General features: G+C 38.9%; 1 protein-coding gene across 1 annotated transcript in view; it reads left to right on the plus strand.

Moving 5' to 3' along the window:
* The window catches only part of PPP1R9A (protein phosphatase 1 regulatory subunit 9A), a 241,769-nt gene that overhangs the window by 205,998 nt on the left and 8,863 nt on the right, over nucleotides 1–26,908 (plus strand). Inside the window, exons 13-16 of the mRNA XM_081102246.1 lie at nucleotides 10,596–10,753; nucleotides 11,262–11,562; nucleotides 20,108–20,195; nucleotides 20,293–20,376. Of these exons, the coding sequence (XP_080958372.1) occupies nucleotides 10,596–10,753; nucleotides 11,262–11,562; nucleotides 20,108–20,195; nucleotides 20,293–20,376 (631 nt within the window). The remainder of the gene's footprint in view (nucleotides 1–10,595; nucleotides 10,754–11,261; nucleotides 11,563–20,107; nucleotides 20,196–20,292; nucleotides 20,377–26,908) is intronic.

Raw genomic sequence — 26,908 nt, forward strand, 5'->3', positions numbered from 1 at the left:
GGGAGAGTGAAGGAGTCAGAAAGGACAGAGGGAAGAAGAGCTGATAAGCAGCCATTTCTTCGCATTCACGCATATTCTTCTAGGACGGAGCTCCTCAGTTGCGATGGATTCATTATGTGGCTCTCAATATTGAATTATTGACAAAACTATTTTTCCAGCCATGCACAAGTTTACCTCATTAAAGTTATATCTGAACATCATTTGTTTGGTTCTCTATAAACTAAGCCACTCAAATATCTCATTAAATTTTTGATAGAACATATATTGCTCAATATACTTGAATGCTTTTTTCTTATAATATACTAGAGGCCCGGTGCACAAAAATTTGTGCACACGGCGGGGGGGTGGGTCCCTCAGCCCGGCTTGTGCCCTCTCCCAGTCTGGGACCCCTCGGGAGATAACGACCTGCTGGCTTAGGCCTGCTCCCGGGTGGAAGAGGGCAGGCCCAATCCCTTGATGCAGCCCCTGGTCGGGCTCAGAGCAGGGCCTACTGGGGAATTGGGGGGCCGTCCCCTGTCATGCACAGAGCAGGGCGGATCAGGAGGTTGCGATGCCACCCTCAGTCACGCTCAGGGTAGGGCCAATTGGGGGGTTGGGGCACCGCCCCCTGTCATACTCAAGGCAGGGCCGATGGGGAGGTTGTGCCGCCACCCCATGTCACACACAGAGCAGGGCCAATCAGGGGGTTGGGGCGCTCCCCCCTGTCACTCACAGAGTAGGGCCAATAGGGGAGTTGGGGCACTGCCCCCTGTCACACACAGAGCAGGGCGGATCAGGGGGTTGGGGCGCCGCCCTCTATCACCCACAGAGCAGGGCTGATCAGGGGGTTGGGGCGCCGCCACTGTCACACTCAGGGCAGGGCCGATGGGGAGGTTATGGCTCTACCCCATCACACACAGAGCAGGGCCCGTGGTGGTGGGGGGGGGGCTGGGGCGCCGCCCTCTATCACCCACAGAGCAGGACCGATCACGGGGTTGGGACACCGCCACTGTCACACTCAGGGCAGGGCCAATGGGGAGGTTATGGCTCTACCCCGTCACACACAGAGCAGGGCCTGGGGGGGGTGGGGGGGGGGGCACCGCACCCTGTCACACACAGAGCCGCAGGGCGATCAGGGGGTTGGGGAGCTCCCCCCTATCAGGAACAGAGCAGGGCTGATCAGGGGGTTGGGGCGCCTTCCCCTGTCATGAACAGAGCAGGGCAGATAGGGAGGTTGTGGCCCCGCCCCCTGTCACACACAGAGCCGCAGGGCGATCAGGGGGTTTGGGCGCTGCCCCCTGTCATGCTGATCCCGGTGCCAGGAGGCCTCGTAGCTCCGCTGATCCTGGTGCTGGGAGGCATATTACCCTTTTACTATATAGGATAGAGGCCTGGTGCATGGGTGGGGGCCGGCTGGTTTGCCCTGAAGGGTGTCCTGGATCAGGGTAGGGGTCCCCACTGGGGTGCCTGGCCAGCCTGGATGAGGGGATGATGGCTGTTTGCAGCTGGTCACACACCCTTCAGGGTGGGGTCCCCACTGGGGCGCCTGGCCAGCCTGGGTGAGGGGATGATGGCTGTTTGCAGCTGGTCACACACCCTTCAGGGTGGGGATCCCCACTGGGGTGCCTGGCCAGTCTGGGTGAGGGGCTGAGGGCTGTTTTCAGGCTGGCGGGTGACTGAAGCTCCCAACTGCTCCTTTTTTTCTTTTTCTTTTTTATTCTGGGCCAACTTTAGCTCTGACTCCAGCTCTGAGGCCTCTGCTGCTAAAAGCAGGTATCTGGTTTGTTTGTGTTCTATAATCAAAACACTGTATCAACTCCAGCTCTGAGATCCCGGCTGACTGAAAGCAGGTTTCTCGGGTTTTGTTTAGCTTCTATATTTATAACAATGTTTCAAACTGCAAGCTCAGAGGCCGGCAAGGCAGGCTGGGAACGTTGGTTTCCTCCGTCACTGAAGCAAGCAAGCCTCATGTTAGTTTCAAGCTGCCTGGCTGCCGGCCGCCATCTTGGCTGGCAGTTAATTTGCATATTGCCCTGATTAGCCAATGGGAAGGGTAGCGGATGTACACTAATTACCATGTTTCTCTTTTATTAGATAGGATAAAGCAAATATAGCAATTATTTTTCATCAAGATCCATAACAAACCCTAAATCCCTTCTAGTGTGTGGCCGTGTACTGGACAAATATAATTTTACACCTGTCCCAGGATTTAGAAAATAATTTTTCCCTACTGCCGTGTTTCACGTCCACAGATGACTCTGGTTGAGAGAGTTCTCGACATTGTATCCCAGTGCCCTGAAGTGGCCAGATATGCCCATGGCTGCCCTGCTAGTTAGGTCGGCATTAGACTAAACGCAGAGAACAGGCATGTAGAGAGATCTTGGTAGGAGAAACTGTTAGAGTCTTAGTTGGATTAGATTTCCTAGAAAAGTCACCTGAACAGCAGCTCTTCCTCAGTTTCTAAATATTCCAGGATCTTTATGCTAATACTGTTTTCAGCTTCAAGTATTTTAAAGGCTGTTTGTTAAAGAAAAAGTATGCATATTCCATAGAGATACTGAAAGAAAGACAAGGACTGATACTTCATGTAGTGGAAACTATATGAAGGCAGATTATGATTATTCTATCGTGAGGGGTCAGAAGTAAGAACAACACCTTTAAAAAGTTACTTTGAACGCTGAACGCCTGGTGGCACCCTGACTTGTAAGAGGAAGGGTGGCTACAAGGTAGAAAGAACAGTGTTTGGGCCTGTTAAGTGTGCGAAAAGATGTATGATTTGTAGGATGGCTGGGACCAAGGGTGAGGAAGATAAGAAAGGGTTTGATATAAGACAGATAAGATACATTTTAAGAAATGAGAGGGAGTGTGAAGAAAAGAGAAAAATGAATAAAAACGGAATAATATTTTCCTGATTTGTAGACTTTATGTTAAAGGTGGTACCTTATGTTAATGCTGTGTCATAGTGTATTCTTGGAGTAATGGTAGACTTTCAATGCCTGAAGAAGAGTTTACACTTAATTCTGTAAGCATTGTGACCCATTAATGGTATTGAGGCAAAATAGGAGCTGGGTCATGCGTTATCATTATAGACCAAGCATCTCTGATTTTTTTTTTTTTTACAAGATACCAATTATAATAGCAACAGGAAAGATATGGTAGGCAGTATGAATTTAATAAAATAACCTCAAGACCTATGGAAAGACATTCAAGAAGACCTGTATAAATCAGAAGAGGTAGGAAATTATAAAAAATTCCATTATGCCAAATTGATCTATATATTCCACATAGTTTTGATTAGAATTTAAATGGGGCCTTTATTATTATTATTATTATTTTAGAACTTGACAAGTTGTTTCTAAAACATATGGAACAATACTTGGCCCAGAGTAGTCAAGATACTCCTGAAGAAATACATGCAAGGGAACTTCTTTTTTTAAAATTTTTTTTCTTGATTGATTCAGGTTATTACATATGTGTCCTTATCGCCCCATTGCCTCCCCACCGCCCCCACTCTTGTCCTCAACCCCCTGTTGATGGTGTCCATTGGTTAGGCTTATATGCCTGCATACAAGTCCTTTGGTTGATCTCTCCCCATTACCCCCACCCTCCCCTACCTTCCCTCTGAGGTTTGATGGTCTGATCAATGCTTCTCTGTCTCTGAATCTGTTTTTGTTCATCAGTTTATGTTCTTCATTATATTCCATAAATGAGTGAGCTCATGTGATATTTATCTTTGTCTGACTGGCTTATTTCGCTTAGCATAATGCTCTCCAGGTCCATCCATGCTGTTACAAATGGTAAGGGTTCCTTCTTTTTTACCACAGCGTAGTATTCCATTGTGTAGATATACCACAGTTTTTTAATCCATTCATCTGCTGATGGGCACTTAGGCTGTTTCCAAATCTTAGCTATGGTAAATTGTGCCGCTATGAACATATGGGTGCATATATCCTTTCTGATTGGTGTTTCTAGTTTCTTGGGATATATTCCTAGAAGTGGGATCACTGGGTCGAATGAGAGTTCCATTTTTAGTTTTTTGAGGAAACTCCATAGTGTTTCTCCACAGTGGCTGCACCAGTCTGCATTCCCACCAGCTGTGCACGAGGGTTCCTTTTTCTCCGCATCCTCACCAGCACTTGTCATTTGTTGATTTTTTGATGATAGCCATTCTGACAGGTGTGACCACATTGTCGTTTTGTTCTTTCAGATACCAAGATTCACTGGAAAGGAATAATGATTGAGATGAGGTGTAGTGTCAGCAATTGAGAAGTAGACCAGTGCAACAGAGCAGAGTCCAGAAACAGACTGACCCATGTGTGCCAATTTGAGAACAATACAGAACTGACCCCGCAGATTAGTGGAGAAAGGGTGGACTAGCAAATGGTGCTAGGAAAAGTAACCATTCATATAGAGAAAAATGAAATTGGACCTGATCTCACAGCTTTCATGAAATAGATTCCAAATGGATTAAAGATTCAAATATGAAAGGCTATATTTAAACCTTTTAGAAGAAAATGTAGGAGAATGCTTATATGGTTTCTTAAGATGCAAAATTCCAAATCATATGAAGAGTTTGATAAATTTGACCACAGTAATATTAAGAAAATCTCATCTTCAAAAGACATTATAAAAAACTTAGAAAGAGAAGCCAAAAATTGAGAGAAGATATTTATAGCCCATATAACTAAGAGAAAAGGTTGTTATCCAGAATATACTTAAGAATTCAAATCAATCATAGAAAAGCACAACTAAATGGACATAAAGCATAAGTTGTCAGTTCACAAAAGAGGAAACTCAAAGGTTGGTGAACATAAATAAACATTCAATGTTATTAATAAAAATAAAGCGATTGGCAAAGGTAGTTTCATATAATTGCCAGCATGTAGGAAAAAAGGAAAACTCATACAACAATTTTTGTTAAAACAATTTGGTGTTGTCCAGTAGTATGGAAGAAGTGTAAATTCCATGGCCCAATAAGTTCACTTCTGTGTGTATGCTCTCTAGAAACACACCAGTGTGCACCAAAACATTGTTCATAATGGCTGCAGTAAAGTCAACCCTCGTCATACCTCTCAGCATAATGTTGAGCAATAACCAAAAAAAAAAAAAAAATGATTTGCAGAATATTGTGTACAGTTCATGACCATGTGTATAAAGTGAAAAAGCAAGTAAAATTAAATCATTATATTCTTTAGGGATATTTTTGTGGAAAAAAAACAGAGGTTACAACAAGAAATGGAACATAGAGGGCTTCAAAAATGCTAATTTTACTTTTTAGGCTTGATAGTAGGTACATAAGCATCCTTTTTTTAAAAAAAACCTTTTTCTATGACTTCCACATATGGTCTACAAATTTTACTACATAAAATACTTTTTAAACGCTTTATTGTTGAAAGTATTTACATATGTCCCCTTTTTCCCACCAGTGACCCCTGACTATATAAAATATTTTAAAATAGAAAAATGTAACGAGCATGATTGAAAGATAAGAATGAGGAAAACCACAAAAGGTGTTTTTTGTTGTTTTTTTTTTTTTGGCTTCAAATATTTAAGATTTAGTAAGAGCAACAACAAAAGAAGGCCAGCACTAGGCAGACATTGGCGTTGCTGAAGTTCCTGCGGTCATTGGGCTCCTCCAAGGAATCGTTTTCTGCCGAGGCCAGAACCAGGCCCTTGTCCTTTTGCTTTCCCTGAGCCCGTGGTGGCAGTGGTTCTCTTCAGATACCTGTGGCTATGAGGCCGGCCAGACACCTACCACTGCATCTGATTTATTTCCTGATGGAGTCATTTTTAGCATTGGAACCCAGCATTTTAAAATAAAGTTCAAGGCATGATTAAAGCCGGACTTCATTAAAGGCAAAGTCATTAAAAGGAAAGGGAGGACGCTTGCACTATAATATCAGGAGTGTCTTATACAACGAACAGCGTTAGATACAGAGCAATGAGGTGATTATTCCATGTTGTCCTATTGTTTAGTTCTAAATTGGGGTGGAGGAGAATTCTGGAATAGATCCAAACTCACTTTATTCTGAATTCAGATACAAGTTCTCAGTAAACTTGCACAATTTTCATTTTTTTTTCCAGAACAAATTATTTTCAATAGCTCTAAATTCCAGATAAATAATTTTGGCCATGAGATATTACTGAATTATACTAATTAATGGGTGAACACTCCCAGTAAATCACTATGGAAAATTTTAATGAACAAACCAAATGAATGAGAAATCAATATTTACTGATTGTTTTCTGGCAAACCATTAAAGCCAAATTCTGTCCTCAAAAAACAAACCACCTGAAGTGCCTGTCAAGTTTTGTGCAAGTTTTACATCTATCTTTGTATAAGCCATAAAGACTCTTGTCTGCAACTTGCTTTAGTCACTTAAGAATATCTTGCTAACCTTTTCATTGTCAGTAAATAAAGACATTTACGGAGTGGTTAATTATGTACCAGTCATTCTTCTAAGCATTTATATATCTTTTTATACCTTTAGTCCTCATAAAATGCAAGTATTATTGTGATATGTTATTATCATGCCAGTTTTGCAATTGAGGATTCTGAAGGACTGAGAGTTTAGGTCTATTACTCAATTGAGTGGCTGAGCCACTGTTCTGGGTTCTATGCAAGGAAGACTAACTCCAGGGCTACTCCCTAGGTAACTGTTTTGCACTGCCCCCATGCAATACATAAACCTGCCTCTGAATGCTGTGTGTATGAACCCAAAGCCCCATGGGCCCATCTTTTATGAATTTGCAGATAGCGTTCAAGTTTAAAAATGTCACCAAGTGTCTCATTATGCTCAGCATTTCTGTTGATAATAGCACAAGCCAGGCAGCGTGATGGTCTAAGGTCTGACTGTTTTTGAGGAGAATAATGCACATAAGAATGCGGAGCAGACCCTATTGTCATGCTGCTCCATTCCCCTACTTCCCCGCTGCCGTCTGTGTCTGATCCGTGGGCAGCATTCCATTTACGTCAAAAATAACGTCAATCTGGTGAAAAAAACTGAATGACTCAGAGCATTACTTTAGGAAGCAGATCTCTGTGAAATATGATATATAGCATCCTAATTTCACAGAACATTTTTCATAACAGTTGCTAAAATCCTATTCAAATGCATTAAATTACTCTGGAGGATCCAATTCAAAGCAATAAGAAGACTATTCTTAAGATGCAGGTATTTTGAAGCGGAGTCCAACCCACTCAAAACTGCTCTATCATCAGCTACTTCGTATCTTTTCTGTATCTGTCTCTCTATGTGTATTGATTCACTCGAGTCCGCTCTTCTTTTGTATTTTAGTTGAATTTGAGTCTGAAAAAGGCTATTTTAAAGACTGGAGGGTCTGAAAGAAAGAATAGAGAAGAAAGGGGAAAGAAAAATAAAAATTCCCTCTAATTTTTAGGGACAACAGAGCAAGGTGCCCTGGAGAGAAGCAGCAGAGGAGGAACCCAGAGCCTTGGCTTCCTAAGAGCAATGTGCTATTGATTACAATCTCTTTAGAGAATGAATGGCAGTGAGTGAGCATGGCCATCTGAGCCCTTACATTTAGTAGCACACAGCTTAAATCATTTCTCCTGCCACATCACCATCCACAAAATTTTGACAGATAGTTGTTGTTTTTCTTTAAGAATTTTATTTCTTGGATAAAGATAAAGCCAAATGAAATCCCTACTTTTTTTTTCTTCTGGCAGTATATACTTCTGGGAATTTGCAAAGTTAGCCCTGGACATGTATTTTTGTTTGAAACATAAAGTAAGACTTAAAAGAGGATTTGAAGAAGGCAGATTACCTGTGAAGTTTACTTTCAGACTTGAGAGAGACATTCTCGGAGGATAAGCTTCTGAAACTGAACTCTATGCAGTCTCTTCTACAGACTAACTGTACATTACAGTTAGTAGAGGAGTTACTAACCTTGGAGCCTTCGTTTTCCTGAGAAAGACGGGTGGGCTAGAATCTTTTGAATTATAATATTCTGATTCTTATATGACATGCTGGAAAAGATAGCTTATAGTGGTCGGAGAGATCACTTCCAGTTCCCAGAAGCATAAGTCCTATACACATTTCCTACTATTTCTCTCATCTCCTGTAATACTCCTAAGGGGGGTGAGGGTGGTTACTTGTGATGTCTCCTGGGCAACATTCCTTCCAAGTTCTTTCTGGTATAAGAGCTGTTGAAGTGAATGTTATCAGCTACATTCCATTTTTAGAGTTTTTGTACTTTAAAACTTTTTTTTTAATCAATTGGAACATAAATGACTGATTTGTAATCCATGAATCACTACTATAGAGTGGCCCCGAGTTCTTTGTTTTCAGACACTCAAAAATTGTTTATTGGGTACCATGCTTTTGGCCACTTGGATCATGGATTTAAGGCAGTGCTTTTCAGATTCCAGCTGACTTCATCTTTAAAAGCTGTAGTTCCATGTGTGACCTCCAGTGGGTTGAACCAAGTCAGTGCTAGCTGATACTAAAGCAGATGTACCAGATTGCCATTTGGCGATTGACTGACACCAGGACCTGGCAAATTACTGAATCGTAATGCAGTCAGAAGTCCCAGAATAAATTATCTGTAGTCTAAACCAGTGGTTCTCAACCTTCTGGCCCTTTAAATACAGTTCCTCATGTTGTGACCCAACCATAAAATTATTTTCGTTGCTACTTCATAACTGTAATGTTGCTACTGTTATGAATCGTAATGTAAATATCTGATATGCAGGATGGTCTTAGGCGACCCCTGTGAAAGGGTCATTCGACTGCCAAAGGGATCGCGACCCACAGGTTGAGAACCACTGGTCTAAATCCTGCTAATAAGTAGTTCTGTTCCCTCGCTCTATTGTTCAGTACCTAGTGATGGAGTTGAGTGCTATGCTGGGTCCACTGGGGCCAGGATTCTATTGCAAGAGGAGCCATATTTACAAAAGTGGAATGACCTTCCTCCTTAGGTCTTTTTGTCACCAAGTAGCCAAAGCTGTTACTAAACCAACCAAATCAGAAATTGTCTGAGAAATCATTTTTCCTACACTTTTCAATGTCTTTCCTTTTTAATGCTCTCTTAACACCTATGTGAAAGGTTAATGGTAATGTTTCTTACATAGCCTGTTGGAGAAGTTAATTTCCCAGAAGTGAATTTCCAGTCACACCAAATGTGATTTTACAATGGAAAATACTAGACTCTAATGCCATTAAAATCTTATTCTGTATCTTGTTCAACACTAACTAAATTGGAGAGTAGTAGCCTGGGAGTCCAAAAGCTAGAATGGTCATGGCAGCTCATCAGCTAGCTATGTAGATGACCGCAAGTTACTCAAGTTCTCTGAGCTCAGGGGAGGGAAAACATACTTGGCTGCTTTGTCTCTTGGAGCTGTTGTGAGGACACATGAGATGGTGTATGTGATAGGACTTCGTGTCAAAGAACATAAAATCCAAATATGAATCAGATAAGCATGTATGACAGTATATCTGGTTATATTATTGCTTTCATCTATTTGGTGTTTCCACGTTTTATATGTAAACAAGAGCTTGTAAGGTTGATTCTCCCCCAGTTATAAAAATTGATGAATTCTTAATGGGCAGCTGCAAGTTTAGATTTTATTGGAAGGAGGAAATGAAAGTAATAAAGGAGATTTCTTTCCTCCATTGACAAGTAAAAACATAAAGAGACGACTAACTATAAAATATTTAGCTGTCCTTTATATAGAACTGAATGGTCTGACTTTTCTGTATATTCACTTTTCTTTCAAAAATGGGAAATGAAAAGTCAAAATCTTCTTTAAATATTGTCATTCAATAGATGTATCCCCTAGGGAAAAATATGTTAAAATCATATGCCAGTTGCTATCTTCCATACATAAGAGAGGTACAACCTGAGGTGCTTACTTGTTTTGGTTTTGTAAAATAATATAATTCAGAGTACACCTTTATCTTTATTGTGATAAGGAATTTCCTGGGGTACTGCTACTGTAAGAAATTGTTTTATTCTATTAATATCAGTACTTATTTTTTGTGACTCCATTATTTGCTTTATTTTAATAATTTAAACCCAGAAGTACTTAATTATTAATTTCTTGAACAGCATGATTTCATTTAATGACTGCCACTCTGAAAAGGTAAAAGGAAAAAGATAAAAGCCTAAGTAAATTTTGCTAAAGAAATTTACACCGATGCTCATCTTTTATGACCTGTACTTGACGTGACACCTGACCTGCTTAGGTCTTTGTCCTTAGTTTCTAAGATCTCCCAACTTTCATAGACCTTCCCCCTTATATATTGTTCATCAAACACTCCAGCATGCAGACACATAAATAAGTAAATGCAAATCAGTGCTTCTTATAATTATGTTTTAGGAAGGTTTTATGCTTTTTGGATGTTAGATTTTTGTTGTTGCCTTGGTCACCTTTAGTGTTGGTTTTTCTCCCTAAGTCTTTGTACACTTCTCCTAGATCTCCCTTTTTTTAAATATATATTTTTTGTTACCTGTGGGATATTATACAGGCCATCATGGTTTCCTGCCTGGTGTTACTGATAACCGTAAAATTTTGTTATCAGTGTCTGTGGTCTCTTTATCAGTCCTCTCCAAAAGTTTCTCTCCCTGATTATTTTGCAATGGTCTTTTCTTAGACTTGAATGAAGCAGTCCCAGAGACAGAGCGCCTGGATTCGAAAGCCCTGAAAACCCGAGCCCAGCTGTCCGTGAAGAACCGACGCCAGAGGCCCTCTAGGACAAGGCTTTATGATAGTGTCAGTTCAACAGACGGGGAGGACAGCCTAGAGCGAAAGGTGAGCGCCCTTGACCGTTTCCTGATTACAGTGTTGGGCTCTATCCTTGTTCCTACAGTTTATTGATTTTTCTGCAACCAGATTCTATGGCCTCATTTGAAATAACTGGAAGAGTTCACTTTTTTTTTTTGGTCTCCAAAATCCTTATTCAACTCAATACATTGTTGTAATTCAAATTCTTTCTATACTCATTCAGTAAACTAACCAAGAGTATTATCCACATTGTCATATTTCATGATGGTGTTTTTGATATTCAGCAGTTGGTTCTACCTAGTAGGAAATAATGAATGTACAAATAATTGTTCCTATATGTCTTAGGTGTCTGTGTTAGTTACAATGGTAATATGGTGAGTCTTTGTGAACTTTGGAGTCTCATTTGTAAACCAACAAACAAAATTGGTTTTCATGGGGATTCACTAATAATAAGGTCGATCTGATTTCAAAGTAAGTATTACATGGAACCGATGCTCAGTGGCATAACCTCCTTTATAATCTCTTATATCGACAGCCTTCAAACAGTTTCTGTAACCACATGCATATTACCAAATCACTTCTGCCCAAGGGTTTGCGAACTTCTTCTCCAGAATCAGATTCTGGTGCTCCATCCCTCACTTCCGAGGCTGTCAGTGTGCCCTTCTCCAAGTCTGACCAGATAACTGAATCTCAAGGACCCCTGCACCCAGAAAGGGAGCCTTCCTCCTGTACTTGGGGAGACTCTTCACTCTCCTCTCCTTCAAAATCTGATCACGATATGGAAGAATCTCCTTGCCATCATCAAACCACCACCAGGAAAATAGCACAAGAAAAAGGTACTGTTAATTTTTTTTATTTCATTTTGTCTAATTAACACCTTGATTTCTATAATATAAAAATAACTTTTTTTCTCATAATCCTAAGTTCTTTGTCTTCTCACAGCTAATAATTAATATTGCTTTTTTATGTTATGGCATAAGAGAACATTCCTCTTCCATTTATTTATGTTTATCTTTTTCTAACTAGTTAGTATTTTTATTTCTTTAGTTATCCACAAGTTTACTAATGAAGGATGTTATTCAGGAGGCCTTCTAGAGATTTTGTGGAATAGCAGCCGAGTTTCAATAAACACTAACATAATCATATAGAAAAAAATATATATGTATATATATGTGTGTATACATATATATATATATATAAAGATAAAAGTGATATAACCTATTAGTTTGGTTTTTATTCAGAAGAAATTTTCACAATAATGATTTATATTGCAAATGTGGTAGAAAGCTCTGATAAAGGTAATGCAGGGAGATTAGAGAATTAATTTTTATAAGAGGCTTCTAGAATTAACACCAGAATTTCAAAATAGTGTCAGTACACTTTTGTCTTTTTAATAGTATGTTTTAATTTATAGAAGTAACGAATTCTTGTGTAAACAAGTTAAATGATGCATAGATAAAAAAAAAAAAAAGAATAGATTCATGCTCTTCCTACCACATCTGACATGTTCCTTTGAAGTAACCAAGTATATTGGGTTATATAGTAACCCTTGAATGATGTGAGACTAGGAGTGCTGACCCTCACACAGTTGAAAATCCACATATAACTTTTGACTTCTCAAAAACTTAACTACATTTGTCCCTTGCTATCCATGAAGATTGGTTCCAGGATTCCCCACAGATACTCTAAGTTGTGAATGCTCAAATCTCATATAAAATGGTATAGAATAAGGCATACAGTTGGCCTTCCATATCCATAGATTCCCAACTGCAGATCAAAAATACTGTTTTTAATCCATGGTTGGTTGAATCCACGGATGCAAAACCTGAAGATACAGAGGGCTGACTGTATATTTGTTGAAAAAAATCTGTGTATGGGAGGACCCATGCAGTTCAAACCCATGTTGTTCAAGAGTCAACTGTATTACCTTTCATATCTGAAAAAAAAAATGATATAAAATAAATATGTAAAATCAACACCTTGATAAGTATAAGGGTGAAGTGTCTGCAATTTACTTTGAAATGCAATTAAAAATTAATGGATTAAAAAATGAATGGATTAATAGATGATTAGAGGGGTGGTTATAGGATAAGGAAAATGTAGCAAAATGGAAGTTATAGAAACTAGGGGGTGGATATATGTTTGTTCACTGTAAAATTCTTTTGTCATTTAAAAAATTGAATAGCAAAAAAGAAATCTCATTTCTCTCCATACTTATCTGGAGATTCAGTACAACAGACATTTTGTAGAACTTGACAGGCTGATTCTAAATTTATAGAAAGAAAAAGAGGCCAAAAGTACCTGAAACTCTTGAAGAAGACTGAAGTGGAGGGCCTTGCTTACCTGATACCTGGAATTATTTAATTCTGCATTTTGTTTATATGGAGGTATCTAAATAAACAAACAAAATAAAGAGCTTAGAAGCAGGTTTCATATACACATACATTTTATGACAGTTGCATGTGTAGATGGGTAGAGAAAGAATCGTTTTTAATAAATTGTTCTTGGAAATTTGGTTATCCATATTTTTAAAAATTATAATATCCATATACCATGTAGAAGTTTCATTCAAGGATGATTCAATACTTAACTAGATAATGCAAAACTATAAAACTTTAAAAAGTATATGGGAGAACATTTTGTGACTTCAGGATAGGGAAGGTTTTCTTAAACAAGATGTAAAAAGCATACATCATAAGGAAAAGATGGGTAAAGTAAAACGAGAAAGTCCTATTCCTCAAAAGACACAATAAAGAATCCCTAAAACTTCAGAGAAGATATTTACTCCCCATGTAATTTACAAAGGATTAGTGTCCAGATTGTGTAAATAACTCCTATAAAGCCCTAAAAAAAAAAAAAAAAAAAGAGAGAAATAATCCAGGAGGAAATGTATAACGTCCTGAACAGGCACTTCATAGAAAATGAAAATCAAATGCCCATAATATTTATAAAAAGCTGTTCAACCCCATTAGTAATCAGAAAAGTATGAAATACACCAAATGAGATACTATTTTATACCTACCAGATTGCCAAAAATATTATAATCTGATATTACCAGATGCTGGTGAATCTGTGAGACAACCATAAATCAGATATTTGCTGGTGGAAGTGTAAATTGGTACAAGCTCTTTAGAAACCATTTGGCATTACCTAGTAAATTTGAAAATGTGCCTACCCAGCAAATCTTTACCTGTTTATATATCCAAAAGAAATCCTGCACTTGTCTGCTAAGAATCATGTACAGGAATATCCATAGCAGTCCTGTTATGTAATAGTAAAACCTGAGAACAACCAAAAACTGGTAATCACTAGAATAATCACTAGTAGAAAAAAGATAAGTGAGTTGTAGTATATCCCTATAATGAACTGTGCAGGAGGGAAAATGAACAAACCACACTGAAACATTACAACAGGGTGAATCTCTAGAAAAAGACATTGAAAAGCAAGTTACAAGTAAATACAGACTAATATATGTGATTCTTGATATAGAGTTAAACAAAACTAGCAGATTACTTAGAGGTACAAACACAATATTGAAGTTATGAATGGGTATGACAAAGCTAGTTACATGGGGAGAATGTCAGGGAGTAGAAATAAGGAAGTATATACAGGACTTCATATGTATAAACTGCAGTGGAAGTGGGATGACAAATGAAATGGAGGTTTGTTTTATTGTTTTTTCTTTAAACTCTGCAACTGTCATATAAATAGTCTTGATTTCAGTAGATAAAAAACATAAAAAGGACCACATATACAAAGTTAATCAATAGACTTTAATATACAAATAGCTTCAAGTAATTTTTCTTAAAGCCAAAAATATGCTAAGGAAATAAACTGTCCGTTCATTGAAGAGAAAATCTGCATTATGTATAAAATGTAAAAAGATGATGGAGAAATTGTCATTTAAATTAGATACCATCAAATTGCCAAAACCTTTCAAGAGTCCCACCAACCAGTGCCAGCAGTGATATGAGACACACTCCTATATTGCAGTTATGATTGCAAATCACTGCATTTTTAAAAAGTCCTTACTCATTTATCTGTATCAGATCCAAAATTTAATCTTTCTATAATTTGTGGTGAACATAGAAATACAGTTGATTGTGGGAGCTCACTCTGTTTTGTAACTGTTGGTAAGCATCATAGCTTTACTTCTGATATTTCTCCTGGTTTCCCTTCCTGAGCTTATCAGTTGCTGGAATTATCTTCCATAGACTGGTCCTAAGCACAGCTCTTCTAGAAGTTTTGAGATAAAAATTAAATACTCAGGGAGGACAAAATGCTAGTGGAGGCGAAATAAAATATGTCCAGCCCACTAATTCATCAAAAGTGGTTGTCAGGGTGTTGAAGGACTTGCAGTGTAATTTGGCCTGCTTCCACGAGGATGAAAACCTTCAAAAACTCTCATCAAGTCAGTGTTTTGAGAGCCAAGACTCTAGGCCTTAGTGGTCTAAGTCTGGAAACTCAATAATGCACCGAGATTTAATCACGTTCAGAGGCACTGATTCATACTGTTCAACTTAGAAAGAACCAGAATACTAATTGTTTTATTTACTTTATTTATTTACTTTTATTTACTTTACAACTGATATAATAACCAACATCATTCATGTGTTTTGTACTCTCCTGGTTGTTAGATTCATAAATCAGAATGAGCAAAAAATTAAAGTTACCTGGACGTGTGTACGGAATATTCTCATTAGACTGGCTGACTGATGAATGCTCGTTTCACTGCAGCATCGCCAATCCTACAGCTCTTTCATGTCCCTCAGGGACTCTCCCTACCTAGTTCCCAAGATGGACCTCAGTATCATTAAAACATTAGGGAAATTCCATGCTTCCAATTTTGTGACATTTCAAGCTCCAATACAATATAGATTCACAGAGTAGGATCTAGCTTTGTTGTTCTCAAAACCCAGTTTGGAGAATAGCACTGTGTAGAATCCTGGAGTTCCTTGCTCTGTGAGACTAATTCACTATGCAGACCTAGGCAGCACAGAGGTGAAATATGGTTAACTTGATTTCCCTCTGTGTGATTATATACGTGGTTCTTACAAGTCATTGGCTCATCACTAAATGAACTAGAATGAGGTTTAGCAGTACTCACAAGTACAAACTAGACTTCACGTTTACATTCTTACCTGCCATTCTAGGAAATTTCTAGCCCTTCTTCAGAGCCCAGCTTAAATCTCACCTCCTTTCATGGCTCCCTTTCCATTCCCAGACGGAGGGAATTATTCTCTCCTCTATGATCCCATAGAAATTTTCAGTTACTTCTGCTTCTATCCCTTTGTGTATGATAAGTGATCTAGTTGTCAAGTATGAGACAAAGTTTTCTCATTCATCATGTTCGTCTTTGTATTCTTAGTCCCCCAAAAAAGTAAGGCATATAATTGATGCATACTTAGTGTCTTGGATGAATTAAGTATGTCTCTGCAGAAAACCAATGCAGGTTTTCTAGAACAGAGGTCATCACACCAAATCCAGCCTCCACCTTCCCTTATAAAGTCTTCTGGGTACCACACTCAGTTTGGTGCTCTCTGCTTTCATGCACAAGAGCAGAGTTGAGTAGTTGTCACAAAGAGCCCACAAACCTAAATTTTTTTTGCAGAGAAAGCTTGCTGACTCCTGGTCTAGACATATATTACCTTCCACTGAACATTGTCAGATAAACTCTGAAAGTGTCTTAGTCATTGTTTACCCTTTATCTAGATTTTTAAAACAGTAATATACCACTGCTTTTGATCTGTCAGTTTACTATAAAGTTAGTGATTAAGTTATAGCTATATTGGATTGCTATCCTGAGGATAACTCACTGGTGTGATTGAACACCTAATTGAAGTGAAGGATTTCTAACTCAAGTTAATACTGCATTCACAAGTCATCATTTTGTTGTCATATTTGTGGGATCTTAGGGGAAACTAAGATTAAAAAAGCCCCATTGTAATTGGCTAAATGGTAAACGTTTAACCCCATTTGAGTCAAAATTAGAGAAGGTAAAAGACTATTTCTAGAGATTTATAAAACAAGTTATATAATAATAGGAGGCATGAATAGATTGTCCTCATGCCTATTCTTTGAGTAACCTAAAACTGAACTGCTGGTCTCTAGACTTTATAGCAATGGACCTTTATTCAGACAAGGTTAAGTAGAGTAAATTAAACACTATCAGTTTTCTACTGGTGATATCTAGAGATTACTATTCTAATTTTACATGTAACTATTAGCACAGTGCCTGATACAGGACATGCTTTCAGAAATATTTGTTGAATTAATGTCCTGGCAAGTAGATCAATTTTCAGGATTCATTTACTATTAATATATTGCATTAGGCCTTTTTATATAATTGCTCAGAAGAGGGCAAGATTATATCCAGCTGAGGTTGGCAAATAGGATGTTAAAAAAAACATAGAGTAACCACTGAAAAAGCAGAAAAGGCAGGTAAGGAAGGCAGGTCAAGCAGGGAGAGATGGCATTGCCAGAGACAGGCACAAGTAAGCTGAATTTAAAGGAATGGGGCTGCCCCAGGCTGCCTGAAGCAGTTTGTTTATGTGTGTTAAGAGTGGTTGCACATATAATTGCACAGTAGGTTGTTGAGTCTACATTTGTAGAATTTAAACACCTTAGGTACCTTGCCTTACTGGGAAACCATAAGATGTTTGAGCAGAGGAATAAGAATGAAAATACACTAGGTATGGGAAAGATGAGTTAGGAGAGACTCTGAGGGAATCTCCTCTAAGGAGGAGCAGTGAAGATGCAAGAACCTTTGACACAGACGTTGACTAGATAAAGGGCAGTGGTTCTCAACCTTCCTAATGCTGCAGCCCTTTAATACAGTTCCTCATGTTGTGGTGACCCTCAACCATAAAATTATTTTCGTTGCTACTTCATCACTGTAATTTTGCTACTGTTATGAATCGTAATGTAAATATCTGATGTGCAGGATGTATTTTCATTGTTAAAAATTGAACATAATTAAAGCATAGTGATTAATCACAAAAACAATATGTAATCATATATGTGTTTTCCAATGGTCTTAGGCGACCCCTGTGAAAGGGTCGTTTGACCCCCAAAGGGGTCTTGACCCACAGGTTGAGAACCACTAATATAGGGGGAAGGAAGTGAGGAGGTCAAAACTGATCATAGGTTTCTAGCCTCAGAAAATATGATCTTGTCTTTAATAGAAAATAGGAAATCAGAAATATTACGGGGGAAAGATGTTCAATTCATTTTATAATAGAGGAGGTTGTACACTCAGGAGAGGAGCCAGGCTTTGGAGGTAATCAAGAGGCTTTTGCCCTGAGATGGAGGAGAATGAAGTCCATAAAAGCCTTAGTATTTAGCTGTCAGGAGTTCTTTCAGTGCCTTTGGAAATGAGGACCAGGTCAGCAGTCTTCTAATTGCTCATGAAGGTAGTATTGGAGAGATTTCAAAAAGCCTAATAGAATTTTACATAAAGCTACATAAACAAACAAAAAATGTCACATTTCTATTTTTCCCCTGAAATCTAACGATCCAATGTTGGTTTTTATGTAGACTAGAAGTTCTGATGTCCATTAAAAGGTACTTGATTGATTTAAAATGGGAAAGTGCATTGTTACTTAATCTTGCCTCTTCAGTTTTTTGAAGGCATTCACATAAGTGTTCCTTGGAACACACTTTGGCAAATGTGTGAGATAATGATGTGAGGTTGCCTAGCAGCAGGCTCTGTGATGGGTACAATCAGGCTTTTAGTCCCAAGAGGTCCAATAACTGCAACTCTAATAGGTCACAGAGTGCATCCAAGTACATTGTCTCATCTGGTCCTCTCACCATCTCAGCTACCTCTAATTCAGAAAATAATAGGCAGTCTCCTTTTTAACTTTGCACAGTCCTAGCCATTAAGAGTTACTTTAAGATTGACCTGGAAGGATCCAACACTTTCTTTTCTCTGGCTTCTCTTAAGAGAATTGAAATCCTGCTTTTTTTTTTTTTTTTTAAATGTCCATTAGCAAAATCACCTCAGAAGGTATCTGTGCCATGCCCATGGATTTTCTTTATGTGTCTGTGTCACATCTGTGGCTGATTAATTCAGTTACCTAAAGAGTAACAATGTAAATACTCATGATATTTTAGATTAGAAGTGGGTTTGGATGTGGATATATTTCTGACTCTTGTATTTTATTATGTACATTTCAAGGAATTAATTGTAATCTGAGTGTCACTAACTAAGAATATGGAAAGCTCATTGAGAAGAACCCTTAGAGTGTTTGTTAATATCCTGTGCTTCTTTAGAGCTTTGAACATAGACTCCTAAATGAGAACTGTGTGTTTTGTAAGGATGCATGTTAAGAAATTTCTCCTGAAAGAAACAAAATAAACCTGCATGGTTAATTGGACACTTTCTTAGGAGGACAGTACTATTCTCTCTGCACTCCATGCCAGGAAGTTGCTGGAAATTATTTAATTTTAAAGAGATAGAGATAGACAGCAATAATTAGGGAGTAGTTTCACACTCTAATATGCATCAATATTAAAACACCCTTTGCTAATCATCTCAGATAACTGGATATGCTGAAAGATAATACCAAACAGCATCCTTTGCTAAATGGTTCCAGGTAGTGCCTTAGGAGTCTTCCACCTTGTCCAAAGTGGAATAAGTTGCACCAGTAGAATCTAACTCCATTCACAGAGTCTCTCCACTGATTGGTTTTTGGCATTATTTCAAGGGTGCCCATCCCCAGCAGCTGCTACCATTTGGAGTGCCAGCTTAACTCAAGGGCAAAGATCATTCAGCTCCAGACACTGAGGAGCATTTGGCATCTTCGCCATCACAGGAGGCCAACCAAGTTATGCTCCAACCCCACTTCAAAGAGAGACCTTTCAAAGATATCAGTGTCCTAGAGCTGAGTCCCTGCTCTAGAAAGCCTTCCCCATGTTCTGCCTTCCTCTGTCCCAGGACTGGCCACAGGCCATTAGCCCGGAAGGGAAAGCTCTGCCCATCACTTCCTCCCTAAATCTCTCTGACTCTCAGGGTGGCTTTCTGTGCTGACCTGAGAGATAAGAGGGCTGGAACAAAAGGAAAGTTATGTTGGTCCCTGCTGTTAATGTAAAAGGTGACTTGATAGTGCTGATTCCTCCTTATTTTATTCATTTCAATATTTTTGAAGCTAAAGCTCTTTTGTGATGAGTATCGGGCCTTGATCTGTCAGGACATCTTCTAGCTTTACTGAATGTTCCTCAGCGTAGCTAGGTTTCTTATATCTTTTTTAAAAAGGCATCCATTATTTTCTTTTATAGTTAGAAATTGAGTCAGATCTCTTAAAGAGATGCACTTACTTTTGACTCATAGCTTTAAAAATAATAATAACTAGTCTTTCTTTACAAATGTTTATATTCTAGATGGTGCCAAAGGTCCCAAATCACTAAGGGCATCCAGTTCGTTGGTGGTACAAGGAGGGAAAATTAAGCGGAAGTTTGTGGATCTGGGGTAAGCACTTCATGATGTGAAAGGCAAGCCCTCTGTAAAAGAAGGATTAAAGGAGAACATGTCAGCTTTCCCTTTCTGAATGTGTCTGCCTTTATAGGGCACCGTTGCGAAGGAACTCCAACAAGGGAAAGAAATGGAAAGAAAAAGAAAAAGAAGCCAATAGGTTTTCTCCGAGTAGCAGGTATGGGTGAGTGATTGAGGACACAGATTCATCTTTATAACTAAACTCCCTGGCCCCCTTCCCTTGTTCACCAAAATCAGTTGTCAGTGTCTTCAATATACCTATAGTGAGATGAAAGAAAAATTTCACAATTTATATGTCTTACTCCAATTAAAGCCTACACTGGGCCCTGGGAGAGCCATTGCCTTAATTGCAGAATTTTGATCTCATGAACAGTTTCACCAAATATTTATCTAAGCACAGCGTAATGATGCCTATGTGATATTAAGTACCTATTGGCTTTCAAGACTGTTCAATCCCCAAGCATGTAAGAATGATGACCGTCTCCTGCTGTACTCAGCTATTCGTTGGTAGCCCCTGTCAACTATGCGTACTGCTCCATAAAGACTTTCCTTTAGAGAAGTGGGCTTTATGCAGCATGTTTTCAAGTTTTCTTCTGAGATAACTTCATTTAAACTCCGCTTTGTAGAGAGAGATAGTAAAGCATAGAGCTCTGAAGTTTGACTGCCTGGGTTTGAATCAGAGCTCTCACCTTTTAAATATTGGACAAGTTATTTAGCCTATGTGTCTCCATTTTCCCATGTGTGAATGAGGGTAATAACAGTATCTACCTTATATAATTAGTGTAAGGGTTAAGAATTTATTCATCTGTATAAATTCCAGATGAAAACATTTAAAATGCTATCTGGCACATAGAAGGTATTATAAAAATAATAACAAAGATAACAATTTGCTGTTATTATTATTGTTTGCAAGTTACAGAGAAGGTTTACATTTATCATTTGGTCCTTACAATAGATCTGGAGGGCTGATAATAACACCATACTTTACTGATGAAGGCTTCACCTCTATATAATTGAATTGATTACCCCAGGACTATGCAATAGGCCAGTGATGGCGAACCTATGACACGCGAACTCATTTTTTTGGTTGATTTTTCTTTGTTAAATGGCATTTAAATATATAAAATAAATATCGAAAATATAAATCTTTGTTTTACTATGGTTTCAAATATCAAAAAATCTCTATATGCAACATGGCACCAGAGTTAAGTTAGGGTTTTTCAAAATGCTGGCACGCCGAGCTCAAAAGGTTCGCCATCACTGCAATAGACAATTGATGTCAATTAGCTGGGGCTTGTGTCTCCTGTCTAGATGTCTTTCCAATACTTCCTGTCATCTTCAAGTACTTACTCATCTAATGGTTGGTTTTTTAAAAATCGCAGTTTATATTCAATATTATTTTATATTAGTTTCAGGTATTACAGCTTAGTGGTTAGACAATCAGATACTTTCAAAGTGGTCCCCTCGCTGGCACCATACTTAGTTATTACAATATTGACTATGTTCCCTAAGCTGTGCGTTCACCCCCATGGCTATTCTGTAACTACCAATTTGTACTTCTCAATCCCTTCACCTTTTTCACCCGGCCCCACAAGTCTGACACCTGTCACTCTGTTCTGTGTCTATGAGTCTGTTTCTATTGTGTTTGTTCTTTGATTGTGCTTCTTAGATTCCACATATAAGTGAAATCATATCGTATTTGTCTTTCTCTGACTGACTTATATTTCCTTATGAAATTTGGGAATCATCTCAAAAGCATAGAGTAAGAAAGATACAGGCAAAATGCTAAGAATAAAGCACAATAAAATCATTTGGGGACCACTTACCCATTTCATAGGTTGTCCTCTGCTGTTTCCTTGTTTTCTTTTTCTTTTTACTGGTATACCATGTGGTGAGAAGTTGTACCTTCTCCCTGAGATTACAGAAGAATTGGGAGGGGGATGACAAGAGAGAGTGCCAAATTAATTATTTTTGTTAGTTGGTTGTCCTTTATGCTGTAAAATGGAGAAAGGGTAGAAAGTTTTGTGTGTATTGAGGACAGCGATCTCAGTTAAAAATAAGACCATAATGCAACTCAAAAGAGATTTAACTGTGTGATTTTGGAGTGAGAAATATAAAAGTCTACTTTGTGCCTTAAAGTTAAGAATAGAAAACTATCAAATATGCTTAGAGGAAATAAAAGAAACAAGTAATGAAACTGTTTAAGAGAGAGAAGCCCAGATACAGAATGGGAGAGAAGCTCAGACACCTCTGAGTTTCTCCCTTTCTTCTCTGGGCCTCTGAGGCAGTCACTCCCTCTCACTTTTGAGGCTAAAAGGGGCAGAACCACAGGCATTCAGCAGGCATGCAAAGGTTCTACTGAATGTGAAGGCAGTAGCCAGAGTATTACCACTTTGTAGAAATTCCAGATGAAAAGCAAGCACATCTGGATTCTGTTGGTGAGTGCTCACCTTACTCTAGGGCAGGCAAAACCTTGGGTGGCTGATGGCAGATTGTCATGTGCACACTGCCTCATCAGCTTTTGAACCAGCCAGACTTCCCCCTTGGCTTCCTGGCCAGCTCTACAACTTTAAAACACTAGCTCTGGTGTCTCTCCTTTAGTCACAGGTGGTTCTACGTGTACCAACGCTATAGAATAGCTTTAAATTAGGATCATCATTTTCAAATTATTTGTAATTATAGTAGAATTCTGACAACTGAAAGGAATTCATGTAATGGAAATAGTATAATAGGGAAGGAGAGAGACCTTTTCTATTTCAAAAAGGTAATTTTTTGAGCTATCACAGTAATTTGGTTAGCACTAATCAAATCCAATGACAGCCTTTGTTCTTCTATGTAGATTGATAATGGGTCCAGAACCTTACAAAACATACTCCAGAAAGGACAATTACTGCCAGGTGGGAGTTTAGTGCAGCTGAGCTAGGCTGGTTTCCCGGGTCCCTGGAGGTAGGTGGGTGATGAGGACCATTAGCCACAAGATCGCACAGCAGCTACAGGGAACTAGGAATAAATGCATCACCCCAGTGAGGCTTTCTCAGAAAGAACAGTCTAACGCATGGATTGAGTTTGTAATCTTATCTCCCGGGTGTTTCTTCCAGTTCTCATAAGGTCATTCTGAGGCCATTAGACATTATCTAAGTTATAATCTGAGGCTATTAGACATTAAAAAGTTAAGATACTTGCTAAAACCAATTTGGTCTTGGTTTTAGTTTTTTCCTTCCCTGAGAGTAAAAAATTCACTTTATTGTACTTCCTGTGGAGACTTAATGATTCAAACACATGGCCCACATGAAACAAATAGATGGGGTTAAAATAATCCTATATAATAAAAGGCTAACATGTAAACTGACCGGTCGCTATGACACGCACTAACCACCAGGGGGCAGACGCTCGATGCAGGAGCTGCCCCCTGGTGGTCAGTGCACTCCCACAGGGGGAACACGGCTGGTGAGTGCAATGGCAGTGGCGAGAGCCTCTCCCGCCTCCACGGCAGCACTAATGATGTCCAACTGCCGGCTTAGGCCTGCTCCCTAGGGGCCTAAGCTGTCAGTCGGACACCCCCCAAGGGCTCCCAGACTGTGAGAGGGCACAGGCCAGGCTGAGGGACACCCCCCTGAGTGCACAAATTTCATGCATCGTGCCTCTAGTAGTAAATAAACAGACAAACCCTACAAAGAAATATGGTTTGGTTTTATCCTTTTCAAATATGTGCTCAGTGAACATTCTGATTTAAAAACAGGTAACATAGCAGAGAAAAAAGCAGGAAACATTTAATTGTTAGAGCTTCCTCTTACCCTACAGCAGCAGTTGCCAACCTTTGGAGCTGGTGGGAGAACCTCTAAATTTAGTCCCTGAATGGAAAGCCCTGTGAGCAGATCTGTGTATCTCAGGACTAGGTTAGAGAGTGGCACATGGGAAAATGACAGGGAAGGGAGAGGGCACTTCTCTGGGGAAGTGAGTCTTCATTTACCTGAAGTGTGAACAATGGAAAAAAAAACACCACTGAGTATTCAAATATTCACCCGAGTATTCATCCTGACTCTGCCATAGGTAAGTCTCTGAATTCCTTGGACCTTGGTTTCCTACAAAAAATAAGTGAGGTGGACTAGAAGAACCTGGTCCCCAACCACCCATCCGTCTCCATCTGCATTACCCAGTATGGTAGCCTCTGGTCAGATGTGGCCATTGAGCACTTGAAATGTGGCTAGTCTATATTGAAATGTGTTATCAGAGAAAATGCATGCTAGATTTCAAAGACTTAGTATAAGAAAAAAGAATGTTAAATATCTTCTTAAAAATTTTATGCTAAGTAGATGTTGAAATAATACTTTGAATATTTTGGGTTAAATAACATTATAAAATAATTTTATCTTAAAAATTTTTTTTCATGTGGTTGCTAGAGAAAAATTCTTTAATCCTCATCCAAGGCTATGTTTTTATTGATTCTTTTTTTTAGAGAGAGAAAGGAAGAGAGAGAGAGAGAGAGAGAGAGAGAGAGAGAGAGATAGAGAGAGAGAGAGAGAAAGAGAAAGAGGAAGAGAGAGAGAAGCATGGTTCAGTTGCCTCCCATAAGCACCCTGGCCAGGGATTGTACCTACAACCTAGGTATGTGCCCTGATTTACCTTGTATTCAAAGTTAAAACCAACCCCCCAAAATCACCATGGAGTGTTTACCTTAGCAATTTATTTTTGGGGTCCTAGCCCCAGGATAATCTGTTTCCAAGATGTATATAAATGAGTTAATTGTTCTATGGAGCTGTAAACTATAAACCATTTAAATGCCATGAAACTTACTTCCCCACCTCATCGCCCACCCCCAAATGACATTTTAGCATTCCAGTTCCTAACAATAAAATAATCAGAAATATAGCTATGATTTGATTCAGTGACAGTGAGCCATTAGTGTACAAGCTGTGAAGGAAGTACAGAGCACATACCTAGAAATTCTTTTCAGATCCATTAAGAATTCATATCCACTGATCTTGATTTTTCATGGGGATTATGAAGGATGAATATAGAGTTAGTACTTAGCCCATAACCTGCCCTGAGGGTAAAAAATGTTAAGAAAGAAAAGAGGAAGGAAAGGAAAGGAGGGAAGGAAGAATTTTATCTTATTTGTAATACATTTCTCCACCAAGTGAAACAGGCTGTAAGAGTGATCAATAATAGAATAACTGTTACCAAAACTCCTGTGCTCCTTTTGTAGACTCAATAGTTCAATTTATCCGGAAGGAAATTGGCATTTATTTTAGAAAGCATATCTGGAAAGCTGATAGGTCTATGAGTTTAAAGTAGTGGAGAGTTTACTTTTTTAAATGAACATTCCCTACTCAAGATCCCAAGCAAATGGAAGCATGCCTGTTCAGCTCTTTGTGGATACTGGCAAACACACAGAGGTTACATCAGTGTATGGAGGGAGTTTTAGAATCGAGGATACACAAATAAACGAGGAGGGCAGGATACAGCCTCAGCGGGGCACAGCCAGACCTCCTGGAGAATTGGAAAATATTCTTCAGAATACCTCAGAACCGGTGGTTTACAGCTGTGAGGACGTGGCCATCTCCTTAGAAGTGGGCTTGCATTCTTTCTGTGTGACTTTTCCTCTTGCCTTCCATTATCTTCATTGTCTAAGAAAGCCTCTGGATATCACCAAGGCTGAGCTTCCCTCACCTCCTTCATCACACCCCCATTGTGGCCTCCAGGCCTGCCTTCAGCACTGGATGTCCAAGTGCACGTGGAATTATCAGTCTTGGATATTTTCCTGGCAGCGAGAATTTTATGGCAGCGTTTAGATGTGGTCTTCAGATTTTGTTTGAAATATTGCCTGGCCAGGGTTTGAACTACCAAAAGTCCTTTCCAAATAAGTCATTAGAATGACAAAAATTAGGTACCAATAATCTTATTTCTTGCAAAAAAAAAAAAAGTGGTAGTGGTTGTTCTAAAAGGGTTGTTACAAAGGCAGTCCACTTGGGAATAGGAAGATAGTTTAGCTGTCATTGATAATGGCCTATTTATAACTTAAAACAGTATCCATGTATCAAAGCACTACAATGCTTTATCTAAATTGTGGATGAACACCTAAAGAATTTCCCACGTCACTTTGATTGATTCAGAAATTTATAACCAAAGGAGAAAAATAAATCATCAGGTCCAGTTTATTTCAGATATGCCTACTTATAAGAGTGTGAGGCTACTGAGAAAATATTTTTATTTTAGAGCTTTCTCATCATTTTTTAATGGAATGTAGGGCCTGAGCTAAAAGATAAACCTCAGAAGTTAAATTATGGATAGATGGAGAGAGCCAGCTACCCAATGTGTGGTTCCATTTTTAAGGGGTGCGGATGGGAGAGGGGGCTGAGACCTCTCTGTGGAGACATTCCCAAGCTTGTAAAGCCTGAGATAACTTGTTTTATCTCCCCCAGGACTTATATTTCTTTCCAAAGGCTGAGAGAACCCAAGATCCTTCCCAAGTTGAATTTGTTTACATTGAGGAGATAGGATTTCTCTCCTCCTCTCAGGGCAAGGCAGGGACAGCTGGCCCTCTCCTATATAACTGTCCAGATTCATACTTTTTACATTTCTCACCTACAGTGTAGAGTAGACCAACTTTAAGACATCTGGTTCTCGTTATGGAGAGAGAAAATTATGGTATGGGGAACCAGTGCAATAATTTTATGTAAGTATGTAAT

Source organism: Myotis nattereri (genome assembly GCF_964212035.1).
Source record: "Myotis nattereri genome assembly, chromosome: 11".
Classification (NCBI taxonomy): Eukaryota; Metazoa; Chordata; class Mammalia; order Chiroptera; family Vespertilionidae; genus Myotis; species Myotis nattereri.